The sequence below is a fragment of the Talpa occidentalis genome, unplaced genomic scaffold (genome assembly GCF_014898055.3).
Source record: "Talpa occidentalis isolate TD23 unplaced genomic scaffold, MPIMG_talOcc4v2.1 talOcc4.14, whole genome shotgun sequence".
Lineage (NCBI taxonomy): Eukaryota > Metazoa > Chordata > Mammalia > Eulipotyphla > Talpidae > Talpa > Talpa occidentalis.
Window position 1 is genome coordinate 21,048,020 of NW_023601433.1, and position 17,881 is coordinate 21,065,900.

The window sequence follows — 17,881 nt, forward strand, 5'->3', positions numbered from 1 at the left end:
CTTTTCCTCACCCACAGGAATAAACACAGCAGATAGAAATCTTTTGACATATCAGAGCTGACCCTGACATCACCTGGTTCAAGCAGAAGTGTTGGCTATAAGTGCCCAGCTAACAAATTTTACTGCATGATGGAGACAAATGTATTTTATAATGCAAACTACCCACATAGATCAAATGTATTTTTTTTTTTTTTTGGCCTGATAGAACAGTCTTTCTTTCTTTTTTTTCTTCTTCTTTTTTTTTTTTCCATTTTTTTCAGTTCATTTCAGCAAAAACATAATATAAAAGGCATTGCCACCCCCTTCCCCTCCTGGGGGTGATCCATCATGTCTGTCAGTCTTGGGGGGGGCTCCAGTGGTTCATAGCTCATCATGAGATATGTGCAGGGCATGGTCACACAGATCTGTTCGCTTATGACAAAGTTTGTCTTTGACATTGTCGGCCTCTTGAGAAAAGAATTCAATGAGTTCATCCTTATATTCCTCCACAATGCTCTCACACGCAAATCTGAGCGTGCCACTGATGTCTGAATCAATTCGGATGCCCTGTAGGTCCAGTTCATTGGATTCTCCACTCCGGCCTACAACGCGAATGTAGTTCTTGCGGTGGGTAGAAGGACCGATCTGTTCCCCATACTCCTTCATCCGGGCACATACTTCTTCTAGCAGCTTGGAGAGGTGGGCCTCTGAGCGAGCATAAGGCACCTCCACCACTGATTGGCTGCCATCTGGATTGATGACAAAAGATCCCATCTGAATGGTCTTCTTGTGATCCACCTGGGCAATTTCTCACTCTAGTTCATCCACCAGCGCCCTGCAGGCTCCACCGTGTAGATCCTGGCTCCTCCGAGCCCAGGCAGTTCCCAGCAGAGGCCCCAGAAGCGGGGCCAGCCAACCCCAGCCTTTCATCTCCAGAGTAACGGGGCTGCTCCACCCCTCCGGACACGCGCGGGAACAGGCAGCTTGGGAGCGACTCCGGGCGGGCCCGGGTGCTTCGCAGAAGGACCCAGACTTGCGTGGTGAGCGGCAGCATGTGCCCGCCAGGGTCAGCGAGGAACAGGAGTGGCCTGAGGCGAGGTGGAGCCCGCGCGGGGCTCGGCGGCGGCGCGGCTCGCCCACGTCAGTCTTCTTCTTCTTCTTTTTTTAACATTTATCATTTAAAAAAATTTTTCAGACAATATTTACCCCACCACCTCAGATTGAGTCCCCTTAGACTCTCCTTCCCCAAGGCACCCGTGCACCATCACCACAGTCCCCTGTGCTCCTCCCTCTATCCCTCTCACCCCTCTCCCTCCTCCTCCCCTGCAGGATGTCTCTGTTTATAGTTGTGTTTTTGCTTTGTTGTGTTTTGTACATTATTATTTTTTTTTTACGCTGATGTCTTATTTAGTTCCCCTATATTCCTGCTTTAAGTGAAACCATCCGATATTTTTCTTTTTCCTTCTGGCTCATTTCACTGAGCAAATTCCTTCTAGCTCCATCCATGTCGCTGCAAATGGCATGAGTTTATCTTTTTTGATTGCTGAATAATATTCCATTGTGTATATATGCCACATCTTCCTGATCCAGTCATCTATTTTTGGGCATTTGGGTTGTTTCCAGGTTTTACCTATTGTAAATTCTGCTGCAATAAACATAGGTGTACAGGTGCTCTTTTGAATCACTGTTTTTGTGTCCTTTGGGTAGATCCCTAGGAGTGGGATTGCCAGATCGTATGGTAGCTCCATATTTAGTAGACTGAAGGAACCTCCAGACAGCTTTCCACAGTGCCTGGACCAGTTTGCACTCCCACCAGCAGTGTAGGAGAGTTCTTTTTTTCACTGCATCCTCGCCAACATTTGTTGTTGCTTGTTTTTTTGATATGTGCCATTCTAACTGGTGTAAGAAGGGATGTCCCTACCTAGAGATGAGATGTGGAACATAAAAGTCAGTAGGAATCTGACCCGTTCATTTATTCTGGACTCTCAGAATAGGAGCAAGCCTGGACTATCCAGTTTTGTGAATGGAGAGACTGAGGCAGAGAATGCAAATCTAGGTTGAGAAGAAACATAGATTATTACCTCTGTAACAGCATATTAGAATGAAAACAAAAGCCCTGTGCATGCTTAAGATTGTGTAGCTTGGAAGCCATATTCCATGAACAATTATGATGAACACGAATTTCTGCTTTTTTTGGGGAAAATAGCCTTTTAATATACCTGCCTATGCAGGATATTGCTCTATCCTGGTTGGAGAGAAATATCTGCATGAAATTAATTTCTTTTATTAAAAAAGCAATATTAAGCAAGTGTTAGCTGCCATTAGCTATTACTAATGAAGCTCCAAACTCAAAGGCAATTGTTGGGCAAAGTACTTGTTCATTCTACAGCTAGTTTGAAAAGCTGAGCTTTTCCTTTAAAGCAGTCTATGCAAAACGATCATAGATACTTTCTGAGGAAAGAGGAAGAACAAACTTAAAAGAAAGAGGGAGATAGAGTGAAGGGTGGGTAACAGAAAGGTGAGGTGACAAAGTATTGTTTAAAATGCTGGTGCACCCCTATGTTTATAGCAGCACTATTTACAATATCTAAGCTATGGAAACTATCCAAATGCCCCAAAATAGATGACTGGATCAAAAAGATGTGGTACACATACACAATGGAATATTACTCAGCAATCAAAAAAGATAAACTCATGCCATTTGCAGCTACATGGATGGAGCTGGAAGGGATCATGCTCAGTGAAAGAAGCCAGAAAGAAAAAGAAAAATACTGGATGGTCTCACTCATAGCAGGAATTTAGAAAACCTAAATAAGGGACCAGGAAAAAGACTAATTATAATAAAGTAAAAATCAAAATCAACAAGCAACTATAAACCAGAGACACACTATGGGGCGGGGGTGGGATTAGGGTCAAAGTAAGGGAGGTGGGAATTGTATGGGGACTATAACTAAGATGAAAATGCATACATTGTGCAAAAATGATGTAAAAATATATTAAAAAAAATAAAGTGCTGGTCCATCCAATAATGGCCAGCAAGTGTATATACAGAAACTAGCAAACCACCAGGAAGTCTTGGCCAAATCTCTGCCTGGCATGGGCTTGTCTTTGGTCACATTGTGTCTTGTGTCAGACACATCCTTCCCTTTCCCCAGCTGGCAGCATGGCACTCATTCTTGGATGCCTCTTAGATGCCCTCTCTTCTGGGGGAATTTTCTCAGGTGACTTGAGTGCTCCTGGCTCTGTAACATCTGTACCCACTTCTGACCTGCCTGTAGAGTAACTACTTGTTCACATGTCTGCTTCCTGCTAGAAAGTGAAGGTGAGCAGAGTGTACTGTCCCCAAACGTACCACTTTGCCCTTTGGATTACCTTGAGGTGAAAGCAATCAAGATTCAGCAGACTCAGGAAAAACTTTTAACTTCTCGCTCAGCTGCATAGCAGAATTTAGATAGAGGGGGCCTGTACCAAAAAAAGACGTATTACTAGAGAAACTTTTTTTTTGTCTGAGACTTATCTGCATGGCAGGGTAAACATCGGATTATGAAACATTTGCTCCTCTCATCTTCCTGTGAATTGACTTCCTTTTGAAGCCCCAGGCCTCCTTGATTTCCTTAGCTCAGGATGGTGTGTAAGTCATCACTGATTGACTGCCTTTGAATCTCATGTCTTTGTGGGGCTCTAGTATGCACATATGTAATTAAATGTGTTTGTCTCCCTTAATCATATGTCCAATTAATTTTTACACTAGCCAAAAAACCTATAAGGGAAGAATGTGAAAATTTTCCACCTCTATGAAAGTATGTCACCTCGGAGATGATCTTGTTCATTTTCATTTAGCCCTAGGAAATGCCATAAGAATGGAAAACAGTAAATATTTAGAAAACAATTGTTGAACAATTGTTTAATTGTTGTTTAATAATAATAGCTTGCTTTTGAATTGTACTTTATATAATTTTCAAAATGCATTCACACACATTATCTCGTTTGCTTCTTGGCGCCTACTGTGAAGTAGGCAGAAAAGTGTTAGTACTAAACAGGTCTTAGAAAGCAAATTCAATCATTTTCTTTAAGCTTTAGAGAAAAGATGATAAAATCCAGTTACACTGGTTATTGCACAAAACAACATTTTGTGCTTTATCAGAATTCTTTTTTTTGGTATTCTAGGAAAAAAAACTGTATGTTACTTCTATACTCCTTTTTTACATTAATTTTTTTTTTATTTTTTACATCATTGTTCATTTTTAAACAATATTTGCTTCCCCTGCCCCCAGGTGTAGTCCCCATAGAATTTCCTTTACCAATGCACCTGTGCACCATCACCTCAGTCCCCTGTGCCCCTCCCTCCCTCCCTCTGATCCCTCTCCCTCCTCCTCCCCCTGCAGGATGTCTCTGATTCATAATTGTCCATTTTTTCTTTGTTGTGTTTTGTACTGTTACTATTTTTTCACACTGATGTCTTAACTGGTTCCCCTATATTCCTGTTGTAAAGTGAAACCATCTGATATTTTTCTTTTTCCTTCTGGCTTCTTTCACTGAGCATAATTCCTTCTAGATCTATCCATGTTGCTGTGAATGGCATGAGTTTATCTTTTTTGATTGCTGAATAATATTCCATTATGTATATATGCCACATCTTCTTGATCCACTCATCTATTTTTGGGCATTTGGGTTGTTTCCAGGTTTTACCTATTGTAAATAGTGCTGCAATAAACATAAGTGTACAGGTGCTCTTTTGAATCACTGTTTTTATGTCCTTTGGGTAGATCCCTAGGAGTGGAATTGCCAAGTCATATGGTAGCTCCATATTTAGTAGACTGAGGAATCTCCAAACAGCTTTCCATAGTGGTTGGACCAGTTTGCACTCCCACCAGCAATGTAGGAGAGTTCCTTTCTCACCACATCCTCGCCAATATTTGTTGTTGCTTGTTTTTTTGATATGTGCCATTCTCACTGGTGTAAGGTGGTATCTCAATGTGGTTTTGATTTGCATTTCCCTGATTATAAGGGATGCTGAACTTTTTTTCATATGCCTGTTGGCCCTTTGCATTTCCTCTTTGGAGAAATGTCTTTTAAGTTCTTCTGTCCATTTCTTGACCGACCGGATTATTTATTTTGTTTTTGTTGAGCCATGTGAGTTCTTTGTATATCTTTGTGATCAGTCCCTTATCAGTTGGATGGAGTGCACAGATTTTTTTCCCAGTCAGTGGGGTGTCTCTGTGTTTTGGTTAATGTCTCTTTGGCTGTACAGAAACTTTTCAGTTTGATGTCATCCCAGGTGTTTATCTTTGCCTTCACTATCACTGCTTTGGTTGATGAGTCTTTAAAGATGTTATTGCAGTGTATATCTTGTAGTGTTTTACCTATATTTTCTTCTATATATTTCATGGTTTCAGGTCTTATGTCCAGTTCTTTTATCCATTTCAAGTTGATTTTTGTGCACGGTGAAAGGTAGTGGTCTAGTTCCATTTTTTTTTGCATGTGGTGGTCCAGTTTTCCCAGCACCATTTATTGAACAAACGGTCCGTGTTCCACTGCATATTCTTTGCTCCTTTGTCAAAGATCAGTTGTCCATATAAGTGTTGTTTTATTTCTGGGCTTTCTATTCTGTTCCATTGGTCTGTGTGTCTGTTTTTGTTCCAATACCAAACTGTTTTAATTATTATGGCTTTGTAGTATAGCTTGAAGTTTGGAAGTGTGATACCTCCTTTCTCCTTTGTTTTGATCAATAGGGCTTTTGCTATTTGTGTTCGTGTTTTTTTTTGTGGTTCTATATGTATTTCATCAGTATTTGATGAAATACTTTCTTTGAAGAATGTCATTGAGATTTTTATTGGAATAGCTTTGAATCTATATATTGCTTTTGGTAGGATGGATATTTTGATAATGTTAATTCTTCCAATCCATGAGCCGGGGATGTTTTTCCATTTCTTTGTGTCTTTTTCAATTTCTTTTAACAGTGTTTTATAATTTTCTTTGTATAGGTCTTTCATCTTTTTTGTTAGGTTTATTCCCAAGTATTTGATTTTTTTTGGTTTCAATTATAAAAGGGATGGTTTTCTTGATTTCTTTTTCTTCAGATTGATTGTGTACAGGAAGGCCACTGATTTTTTTGTGTGTTGATTTTTCGTCCTGCTAATTTACTGAACTGGTTGATTATTTTGAGTAGTTTTTCTGTGCAGTTTTTAGGGTTCTCTATGTATATTATCATATTGTCTGCAAATAGTGATAGTTTTACTTCTTCTTTCCCTATCTGGATTCCTTGTATGTCTTTCTCTTGTCTTATTGCCCTGGCTAGGACCTCCAGTATTATATTGAAGAGCAGTGGTGAGAGAGGACATCCTTGTCTTGTTCCTGAACTTAAAGGAAAGGCCTTCAGCTTTTTGCAATTGAGAATAATATTGGCAGTATGTTTGTTGTATATGGCTTTTATCATGTTAAGGTATGTTCCTTCTATCCCGAGAATTTCAAGGACCTTCATCATAAATGGATGTTGGACTTTGTCGAATGCATTCTGAGCATCTATTGATATGATCAGATGGTTTTTCTTTTTCTTTTTGTTGATGTGTTGGATTACAATAATGGATTTTTGCATGTTGAACCATATTTGTGCCCCTGGGATGAATCCCACTTGATCGTGGTGTATCATCCCTTTGATGCATTGTTTGATTCTGTTGGCAATGATTTTGTTGAGGATTTTTGCATCAGTGTTCATTAGGGAGATTGGCCTGTAATTTTCTTTTTTTGGGCTGTCTTTGTTTGATTTTGGTGTTAGCGTAATGTTGGCTTCACAGAATGTATTTGGTAGTATTCCTTCTTTTCCATTTTTTTGAAAGAGTTTGTGTAGGACAGGCACTAATTCACTGCTGAACGTTTGGTAGAATTCATTTGTGAAGCCATCTGGATCTGGGCTTTTGTTTTTGGGAAGTGCTTTGATTACTGCCTCAATTTTGCTGCTTGTAATCAGTCTGTTTAGGTGTTCCATTTCTTCTTTGTCCAGATTTGGATGATTATATCATGCTAGGAATTTGTCCATCTCATCTAGATTGTTGAATTTGTTTGCATACAAGTGTTCATAGTAATCTCTGATTATTCTTTTTTTTAAATAAATTTTATTTTTATATTCTCCATACAATTGTAACTCCCTTATTTTGACCTCAATTCCTCCCCTCACAGCCCCACCCCCCCATAGAGTGTCTCTGTTTCATAGTTTTTTGTTGATTTTGATTTTCACTTTCTTATCCTTATTCATTTTCCTGGTCCCTTATTTAAGTTTTCTAGATTCCTGCTATGAGTGAGACCATCCGGTATTTTTCATTTTCTTTCTGGCTTATTTCGCTGAGCATGATCCCTTCCAGCGCCATCCATGTTGCTGCAAATTGCATGTGTTTATCTTTTTTGAATGCTGAGTAATATTCCATATGTATATGTGCCACATCTTCTTGACCCAGTCATCTATTTTTGGGCATTTGGGTTGTTTCCAAAGCTTAGCTATTGTAAACAGTGCTGCTATAAACATAGGGGTGCAGGTGCTCTTTGGAATTGATGTATCCGTGTCCTTTGGGTAAACACCTAGGAGTGGAATTGCTGGATCATATGGAAGCTCAATGTTTAGTAGGTCCAGAAATCTCCACACAGCTCTCCATAGTGGTTGGACCAGTTTGCACTCCCACCAAAAGTGCAGGACAGTTCCTTTTTCTCCACACCCTCGCCAACATTTGTTGTTGCTAGTTTTTTTAATATGTGCCATTCTTACTGGTGTAAGATGGTATCTCATGGTAGTTTTGATTTGCATTTCCCTGATGGACAAGTGATGTTGAACATTTTTTCATATGCCTGTTGGCCATTTGCATTTCCTCTTCAGAGAAGTTTCTTTTTAGTTCTTCTGCCCATTTTTTGACTGGATTATTTTCTTTGTTTTTGTTGAGTCACAGCAGCTCTTTGCAGATTTTTGTGATCAGTCCTTTATGATTAGTGTTGTGTGCAAAATGTTCTCCAAGTCGGTGGGGTTTCTCTTTGTTTTTGTTATTGTCTCTTTTGCTGTGCAGAAACTCTTTAATTTGATGTAGTCCCAGGTGTTTATCTTTGCCTTCACTATCACTGCTTTGGGTGATGTGTCTGTAAAGATTTCTTTGAGGTGCATATCACATTGTTTTCACCTATATTACTTTCTATGTATTTTATGGTTTCAGGTCTTATGTCTAGTTCTTTAATCCATTTTGAGTTGGTTTTTGCGCATGGGGTGGGGTAGTGGTCAAGTTTCATTCTTTTGCATGTAGCGACCCAGTTTTCCCAGCACCATTTATTGAACAAACTTTCTTTGCTCCAATGCATATTCTTTGCTCCTTTGTCAAATATTAGTTGACCATAAATCTGTGGGTTTATTTCTGGATTTTCTATTCAATTCCATTGGTCTGTGTGTCTGTTCTTGTTCCAATACCATGCAGTTTTGATGATTATGGCTTTGTAGTATAGTTTAAAGTCTGGGCGTGTGATGCCTCCATTCCCTTCTTTTCTTTTCAGGAGAGCTTTGGCTATTTGGGGTTTTTGGTGGTTCCATATGAGTTTCATCAATAATTATTCTATTTCTATGAAGAATGATATTGAAATTTTTATTGGAATAGCATTGAATCTGTATATTGCTTTTGGTAGGATGGCCATTTTAATAATGTTGATTCTTCCAATCCATGAGCAGGGGATGTCTTTCCATTTCTTTGTGTCTTCTTCTATTTCTTTTAACAGCGTTTTATAATTTTCTTTGTATAGGTCCTTTACCTCTTTTGTTAGATTTATTCCCAAGTATTTGACTTTTTTTTGTTTCAATAATAAAAGGGATGGTTTTTTGATTTCTTCTTCTTCAGATTTATTGTCTGTGTATAGGAAGGCTACTGACTTTTGTGTGTTGATTTTGTATCCTGCCACTTTACTGAACTGATTGATGAGTTGAATTAGTTTTTCGGTGGAGTGTTTGGGGTTCTCTATGTATATTATCATATCATCTGCAAATAGTGACACTTTGACTTCTTCTTTTCCTATTTGGATTCCTTGTATGTCTTTCTCTTATCTTATTGCTCTGGCTAGGACTTCCAGTATTATATTGAAAAGCAGTGGTGAGAGTGGACATCCTTGTCTTGTTCCAGATCTTAATGGAAATGCTTTCAGCTTTTCTACATTGAGAATGATACTGGCTGTTGGCTTCTCATAGATGGCCTTTATGATGTTGAGGTATGTTCCTTGTATCGCAAGAATTTCAAGGGCTTTTATCATGAATGGGTGTTGTACTTTGTCGAAAGCTTTCTCAGCATCTATTGATATTATCATATGGTTTTTATATTTCTTTTTGTTGATGTGTTGGATAACGTTGATTGATTTTCGGATGTTGAACCATCCTTGTGTTCCTGGAATCAATCCTCCTTGGTCGTGGTGAATTATCTTATGTATACATTATTGGATTCTGGTAGCTAAAATTTTATTGAGCATTTTTGCATCAGTGTTCATTAGGGAGATTGGCCTGTAGTTTTCCTTTTTTGTGTTGTCCTTGTTCAGTTTTGTTATTAGTGTAAAGTTGGCTTCATAGAACGTGTTTGGTATTATCCCTTTCTTCTCAAGTTTTTGGAAGAGTTTGTGAAGGATAGGCACTAATTCATCTCTGAATGTTTGGTAGAATTCATTTGTAAATCAGTCAGGTCCTGGGCTTTTGTTTTTGGGGAGGTTTTTGATTACCATTTCAATTTCGCTAGTTGTAATTGGTCTGTTTAGGTGTTCTATTTCTTCTTTATCTAGCTTTGGGTGATTGTAGAGTTGTAGGAATTTGTCCATCTCCTCTAGGTTGTTGAACTTGTTTCCATATAACTGTTCATAGTAGTTACTGATTATTCTTTTGATTTCTGCTGTGTCCGTTGTGATTTCTCCTCTTTTATTTATGATCTTGTTTATTTGTGCTTTCTCCCTTTTTTCCTTTGTGAGCCTGGCTAGGGGTTTGTCTATTTTATTGATTTTTTCGAAGAACCAGCTCTTGGTTTCATCGCTCTTTTGGATTTTTTTTTTAGTTTCGATTTCATTTATTTCTGCTTTTGTTTTTATTATTTCTTTTCTTCTACTGGTGTTGGGTTTTTTTTGTTGTTCTTTTTCTCGATCTTTGAGCTTCGAGATTAGGCTGTTTCTTTGAGTTCTTTCTTGTTTCTTGATGTGAGCCTCTATTGCTGTATATTTTCCTCTTATTACTGCTTTTGCTGCATCCCATACATTTAGGAAATTGGTGTCCTCCTTGTCATTCAATTCAAAGAATTTTTTAATTTCATCTTTGATCTCCTCGTTAATCCAGTGGTCTTCCAGAAGTGTGGTTTTCAATCTCCATGAGGTAGGAGAGTTCCTTGCCTTCTTTTTATGGTTTATTTCTAGTTTGATGCCTTCATGGTCAGAAAAGATGGTTGGTATGATTTCGATCTTGGTGTATCTGTTGATGTTTGTCTTGTGCCCCAGTATGTGATCGATCCTGGAGTATGATCTGTGTGCGCTTGAGAAAAATGTGTAGTCAGATTTTTTTGGGTTTAGTGTTCTATAGATGTCTGTTAAGCCCAAGCGCTCTAGATCCTTATTTAGAGCTTTAGTGTCTTTACTTATTTTTTGTCTTGTTGATCTATCCATTGTTGATAGTGGTGTGTTGAAGTCTCCCACTATGTATGTGTTTTCTCTGATGTCTGTTTTCAGAGATGCCAATAGTTGTCTGATATATTTTGGTGCTCCTTCGTTTGGTGAATATATGTTAATGAGTGTTATTTCTTCTTGAAGTATTGTCCCCTTGATCATAATGTAATGACCACTGGGGTCTCTTTTTATCTTTTTGAGGTTGAAATCTGTTTTATCTGATATGAGTATAGCTGTTCCTGCCTTCTTTTTTGGTCCATTTGCTTGTAGAATTGTTTTCCATCCTTTAACTTTGAGTCTATTTTTATCTTTTGTAGCTAAATGTGTTTCCTGGAGACAGCAAAAGGTTGGGTTTTGTTTCTTAATCCAGCCTGTGACTCTGTGTCTTTTTATTGAAGAGTTTAGTCCTTTTACATTTAGAGTTAGTATTGATATGTTAGCATCTGTATTTGCCATTGTGTTTGTCTTTCCTTTGATTTTATTTATTTATTCTTTTAATAACTTTTTTTGGCCTTCTTTTGTTTTATTCGTCCCTCTGAGGTTCTGGCTTTAGGACTCCTTGTAGTATTTTTTGGAGTGGGGGTTTAGTCGTAATGAAATTCCAGAGTTTCTGTTTGTCTGGGAAGGTCCTTATTCTTTCTTCATAGAGGAAGGAGAGCTTTTCAGGATAGAGTATTCTTGGTTGGCATCTGTTTTTTTGGAGTCTGTTGACTATGTCCCTCCACTCTCTTCTTGCCTGTAGTGTTTCTTTGGAGAAGTCTGATGTCATCCTGATTGGTTTCCCTTTGAATGTTATCTGTTTCTTCCCTCTTGTCAGCTTCATTATTTTTTCCTTGTCTTGGATTCTTGGGAGCTTTACTCTTATGTGTCTTGCTGTATTTTTCCTTTCCTCATGGAAGTTTGGTGTTCTTCTTGCTTCTTGTATATCAATTTTCAGCTCCTTCTTCGCGTTTGGGAAGTTCTCTTCAATTATATCCTTTAATATTTTCTCTGTTCCTACATCTCTCTCCTCTCCTTCTGGGATTCCTATAACTCTTATATTTCCTTTCCTCATGGAGTCAGATAGTTCCCGAAGTCTTTCTTTGGTCTTTTTCCTTCGTACTTCTCCTTCCTTTTCTGTTTTAGTTCTTTTTATTTCTGTGTCTTCAAGAGTACTTATTCGTTCTTCCATTTCATCTATTCTGCTTTCATTGTTTTTCCCAGAGTTCTTTAGCACCTCCATTAATTCTTTGATCTCCTGCATTTCTTTTACTTCCCTCTTTAGGGACTCAATTTCATTCTTCTGGTCATTAATTATTTTTCCCTTATCATTATTTTCCTTTATGATTTCTTTCAGTTTTTTAATCACGGCAATTTTAAATTCTCTTTCTGGAAGGCTCAGAAGTTCTTCCAAGTTACTGTCGTTTCCATCTGGTGGGTGGTTTTCTTTTTGCGGTGTGCTTTTTTGCTGAGGAGTTGCTGGGTTGCATGTGGTTTTTCTACTCCCTACTGCCTGTTTTCTAATTTGCCATATTCCTTTTGACACTGTGTTGCTGGTACAGGACGGCATCTCGGGCGACCTTCCCAGCTCACCTCTGGCTCCTCTCGGGGACTTCTGCTGGTTTCACACAGTCTCCACCAAAGAAAGTTCCCTGCTGCAAATGCCGGTGCCGGGGACGCGCTCCCCTGCACGCCCGGTCTCCCCCAGCGGTGGGTGCCACTCCCCTCTGGGCTGGGACTGTAGGCTACAAGGCGCCTGGCATGGGCAAGCCTCCCGCTTACCTCTGGCTCCTCTGGGAGCCTTCTGCTTGTTTCATACAGTCTCCACAAAAGAAAGGTCCCTGCTGCAAAATGCCGGTGCTGGGGACGCGCTCCCCTGCCGACTCTGTGTCTTGTTATTGAAGAGTTTAGTCCGTTTACATTTAGTTAATGTTGATATGTTAGCATCTGCATTTGCTAGTGAGTTTGTCTTTCCTTTGATTTTATTTATTTATTCTTTTAATAACTTTTTTTTTTGGCCACCTTTCGTTGTTATTCATCCCTCTGGGGTTCTGGCTTTAGGACTCCTTGTAGTATTTTTTGGAGTGGGGGTTTAGTCATAATGAAATTCCAGAGTTTCTGTTTGTCTGGCAAGGTCCTTATTCTTTCTTCATAGAGGAAGGAGAGCTTTGCGGGATAGAGTATTCTTGGTTGGTATTTGTTTTCTTGGAGTCTGTTGACTATGTCCCTCCACTCTCTCCTTGCCCATAGTGTTTCTTTGGAGAAGTCTGATGTCAGCCTGATTGGTTTTCCTTTGAATGTTATCTGTTTCTTCCCTCTTGTCAGCTTCATTATTTTTTCCTTGTCCTGGATTCTTGGGAGCTTTACTCTTATGTGTCTTGCTGTATTTTTCCTTTCCTCATGGAAGTTTGGTGTTCTTCTTGCTTCTTGTATATCAATTTTCAGCTCCTTCTTCACGTTTGGGAAGTTCTCTTCAATTATCTCCTTGAATATTTTCTCTGTTCCTACATCTCTCTCCTCTCCTTCTGGGATTCCTATAACTCTTATATTTCCTTTCCTCATGGAGTCAGATAGTTCCCGAAGTCTTTCTTCATTCTTTTTCCTTCGTACTTTTCTTTCCTTTTCTGTTTTGGTTCTTTTTATTTCTGTGTCTTCAAGAGTACTTATTCGTTCTTCCATTTCATCTATTCTGCTTTCATTGCTTTTCCCAGAGTTCTTTAGTGCCTCCATTGATTTTTTGATCTCCTGCATTTCTTTTACTTCCCTCTTTAGGGACTCAGTTTCATTCTTCTGATCATTGATTATTTTCCCCTTATCATTGTTTTCCTTTATGACTTCTGTCAGATTTTTAATCATGGCAATTTTAGATTCTGTTTCTGGAAGGCTCAGAAGGTCTTCCAAGTTACTGTCATTGCAATCTGGGTGGTGGTTTTTTTTTTGGGGTGTGCTTTTTTCCTGAGGAGTTGCTAGGTTGCATGTGGTTCTTCTACTCCCTACTGTCTGTTTTCTAATTTGCTGTATGCATTGGGACACGGTGTTGTTGGGACTGGCCGGCATATTGGGTGAACGTCTCCGCTTCCCTCTGGCTCTTCCAGGAGCCATCCGTCGGTTTCAGGCAGTCTTTACTGAAGAAAGGTCCTTGTTCTAACGTGCCGATGCGGGAACTTGCTCCCCTGCATGCTTGGTCTGCCCCGGTGGTGGGTTCCCACTCCCCCTCTGGGCTCGGACTGCAGGCCAGAAGGGGCCTGGCATAGGCAAATTCCCAGCTCACCTCTGGCTCCTCAGGGAGCCTTCTGCCAGTTTCAAGCAGTCTTTACTAAAGAAATGTCCCTGTTCTAAAATGGCGATGTGGGATGCCCTCCCTGCGTGCCTGGTCTGCCCCAGCGGTGGCTTCCCACTCCCCCTCTGGGCTGGGACTGCAGGCCAGAAGGTGCCTGGCATTGGGGAACTTCCCAGCTCACCTCTGGCTTCTTCTGGAGCCTTCTGCTGGTTTCAGGCAGTCTTCACTGAAGAAATGTCCCTGTTCTAAAATGGCGATGTGGGACGCACTCCCTGCGTGCCCTGTTTGGTTTCTGTGTCTGCCTTGTGCCCCACCATCGTGGGGAACCCACGCCCTGAATTTCGTGCCCCGGGTCTCAGTTCCAGAGCCCTCAGGTCCAGGATGTGGGCTGTAGACCAGTCAGTGTCCGCAGAGATGGCGCCTTTTGCACCCTGCTCCTCTGTCTGGGAGCCTGTTTTCTGATTGCTCAGTGAGGGACATTCACCTCAGTCAGGGCCCCCATGAGTCTCCCCACAAGCCTAGGTCGCAGGCGCGGGGACCTGGGAAGCCTCGATCCATGTTTGCTTTTCAAGCGCCCTTTTCCGCGGCTGGCCTGGGGCTGTGTGTAGGTCTCCGGGAGTCTTTGTTTATCTCTAATGGCACCCGGAGCCGTTCGCTCACCTCTGCGGTGAATCCTGCAGGATTCTCCACAGCTCCAGTTCACAGGGTGTGGTGGCTGAAATAGTTCCTTTCCACTCACAGTCCCGCTTGATGCGTAGTTTGTTCTTGTTGGTTGTTTTAGTTTTTTTGTTTTTCCCTCCTTCCTGTTGGTTGGAGAGTGCCGACTTTGTGGGTGGGGGAGGGTAGCAGGGTTCTGAGCTTTCCTCCCTTCTAGTCCTCTTTTATGGCAACTTTCTTCTTCAGGTAGTTTGCTGGAGTCGTCCGTTTAATTTCCGTGTCCCAGTTCTCACTGGGACCTGCCTCTTTTCCTCCCTATTAACTTTTTTTTAAATGGGAGATCTTACTTGCAGTGTTTCCTCGCTGCCATGTTGATCCGCCCCCTCTGATTATTCTTTTGATTTCTACTGAATCTGTTGTGATTTCTCCTCTTTCATTTATAATCCTGTTTATATGTGTTTTCTCCCATTTTTTTCTTTGTGTGCCTGGCTAGAGGTTTGTCTATTTTATTTATTTTTTCAAAGAACCAACTTTTGGTTTCATTGATCTTTTGGACTTTTTTTAAAATTTCTATTTTGTTTATTTCTGCTTTGATTTTTATTATTTCCTTTCTTCTACTGGCTTTTGTTTTTTGTTTTTTTGTTGTTGTTGTTCTTTTTCTAGCTCTTTGAAATGTGAGATTAGGTTGTTTCTTTGAGTTCTTTCTTGTTTCTTCATGTGAGCCTATATTGGTATGTATTTTCCTCTTATTACTGCTTTTGCTGCATCCCATGCATTCTGGAAAGTGGTGTCCTCCTTGTCGTTCAACTCAAAGTATTTTTAAATTTCTTCTTTGATCTCCTTATTAGTCCAGTGGTCTTCCAGTAGTGTGGATTTTAATCTCCATGAAGTGGGAGGGTTCCTTGTTTTCTTTTCATGATTTATTTCTAGTTTGATGCCTTTATGATTGAAGAAGATAGTTGGAATGATTTTGATCTTCATGTATCTATTGATGTTTGTCTTGTGGCCCAGTATGTGATTGATTCTGGAGAATGATCCTTGCGCACTTGAGATAAATGTGTACTCGGATTTTTTGGGGTGCAGTGTCCTATAGATGTCTGTTAAGTCCATGAGTTCTATGACTTTATTTAGGGCTCTAGTGTCTTCATTTATTTTTTGTCTCATTGAATTGTCCATTAGTGAGAGTGGGATGTTGAAGTCTCCCACTATATATGTATTTTTTTTAATGTCAGTTTTCAGAGCTGATAATAACTGTCTAATATATTTTGATGCTCTTTCATTTGGTGAGTATATATTCCTTCTAATTATCTTAAGTTATAAGCAGATGACCTTGTTTCCTGAGTTACAAATTGTTATGCATAGGCACACAGATGTGGAATTACTCTTGGAGAAATAATACCAGCAATAATGACTTAATACTGGAAAAACAAACTTATGTTCTTGTCCGGGGTATGAGGTGTGGAGAGCACAGGTGATATTCCCCTTCCATCATCAATCTCCCTGCACATTCAGAAGTTTTGTGATCTGCCATCTTGAGTCATAATTGACACTATAGAAAGGTAATATAGAGGTAGACAGTTTAAATGTAGTTGTCTTTATTCTAGGGTAACATTCTATAAAACTGGCACCCCAAGAAGAGAATGGAGGAGACAGACAATGGTGATTTAATAAGCAAATGGTCCTTTATGCCTTTTCTTGCCTACTATTTTTCTCTTCTTCTCCATTAGCTTGGATTTTCCTTTGAAAACCATTTTTCACTCCTTAGGATCTTGGTGGAGCAAATTCACTGGTAGTTGGGTGGACCAGTTCTAGGCAAGATGTGGCTGTGGCCTGGCTAGTGAATATCTTCCATCTCCTAGAAATGGGCTTGGCCTAGATGATCTTCCTTAGTACCTGGGTATAGCTGTGCCTAAGGTTACTTTTATTGACTTTGGCCTTTTCACTTCCATGACCTCATTCTTAAGTAATTAGCTAATAGCTCTCTCTCTCCAAATCAATATGTTATAGGTTTTGTGTGCTTTTGTGACTCAGTGTTCTGATGGAAGCATGTAACTTGGGGTAGTAAGATCAGAAAGGCATGTAAAACATGACAAATCTTGGCTGGGAAGTCATTCACAGGAGATAGCAGCCAGGTGGAGAATAGGAAAGACTATAATTCACACACGTCTTAAGAGGGCAATGTGGGTGTGTGTGAGTGTGGGGGCAGTAACAGGTGATAGTCAAACAATTACATGGAGATGTTATTTTGCTGGCACAGTGGGTGGGCGCTTTGCTAAAGGGAAGTGTGGGAATGGTTTATAAAGATGTGGTTGCCACAGTCAACTAGAAATTGGGGGTAAAATATAATTACTATTCCCGTGTTTGTATCCAAGGAGCATTTTGTTGTGATCAGGTTATAAGAAATGCCTCTGAAATATGCAAATATTAGTGACTCACTTCTTTCACATGTGAGAAGGTGTAAAGAGGAGGTGAGTTGTAACAATAAACCTCTCAAGACAAGAGTTCTACACTGGGGTTCACACTCAGGATGACCCTTGAGGCCTGTAAACCTCTTGAAATTATATGCATGTTAGTGCATTTTCCTGAGACGAGAATCCAATTTTAGACGAGAATCCAATTTTCCAAACCGTAGGGAAACAAAAGACAATGGACTGACCCTGGAGGGCACTCCTCACCAACACCGGTCAATCAGCTGCTACTTCCTGGGAATTAAGACTTGAGAATGAGCCACTTCCTGTCAGTCTCTGAGAGAGTCTGGCACTGGGCAGAGCAAACTCAGGAACTATAGGGCTGCCACCTGAGGGAAAGAAGCATTGTCAAGCTGCAGGAGAGAAAGGTGGGAAAAAATGTCACAGAGAATGAAGTCATGAAGACATGTGGCCCAGGAGACAGACAGGGAGCTGAGTCCTGAGTCTGACAGCTTGCTGTGTCTTGGTTCAGGGGCCTCGTGGTACCCAGAAACCTGGCTCTGCCCCTGCCTCGCCATCTGTGAGGCACCCCTGTGTCTTCCCATCCATTTGCCTTTTTTGCCTCTTTGGTTATTCTTGTTCCAGCTGGTTTCAGTTATTTGCAACTATGAGTCTCAAATGAAACAAAAAATCACACAGTTAAAAGAAATGAAAAGATTGTTGTTGGAAGAGGAGGTGAAACAAGGGAGGGCTTTTATATACAGAGTCTTACTCAAACTTGACTGAATTTCTGCCATTTTATTAGCTGAGGAAATGGAAGGCTTAAAACCTTTCCCAAGCCACATAGCTAAGAAGGAAAAGATTTTATTTACATTATAGTACATTTTTTTATTGCAATATAAAAATAACTTTCTGGTAACACCAGTTACCA

The 17,881-nt window shown here is 40.1% G+C and overlaps 1 protein-coding gene across 1 annotated transcript; it reads right to left on the reverse strand.

Moving 5' to 3' along the window:
• Positions 1-234: 234 nt before the first annotated feature.
• On the reverse strand, positions 235-935 carry LOC119245214 (protein canopy homolog 2-like). The gene has a single exon (XM_037511460.2). The coding sequence runs from the start codon at positions 751-753 to the stop codon at positions 361-363; it is 393 nt and encodes a 130-aa protein (XP_037367357.1). The 5' UTR covers positions 754-935; the 3' UTR covers positions 235-360.
• Positions 936-17,881: the final 16,946 nt, after the last annotated feature.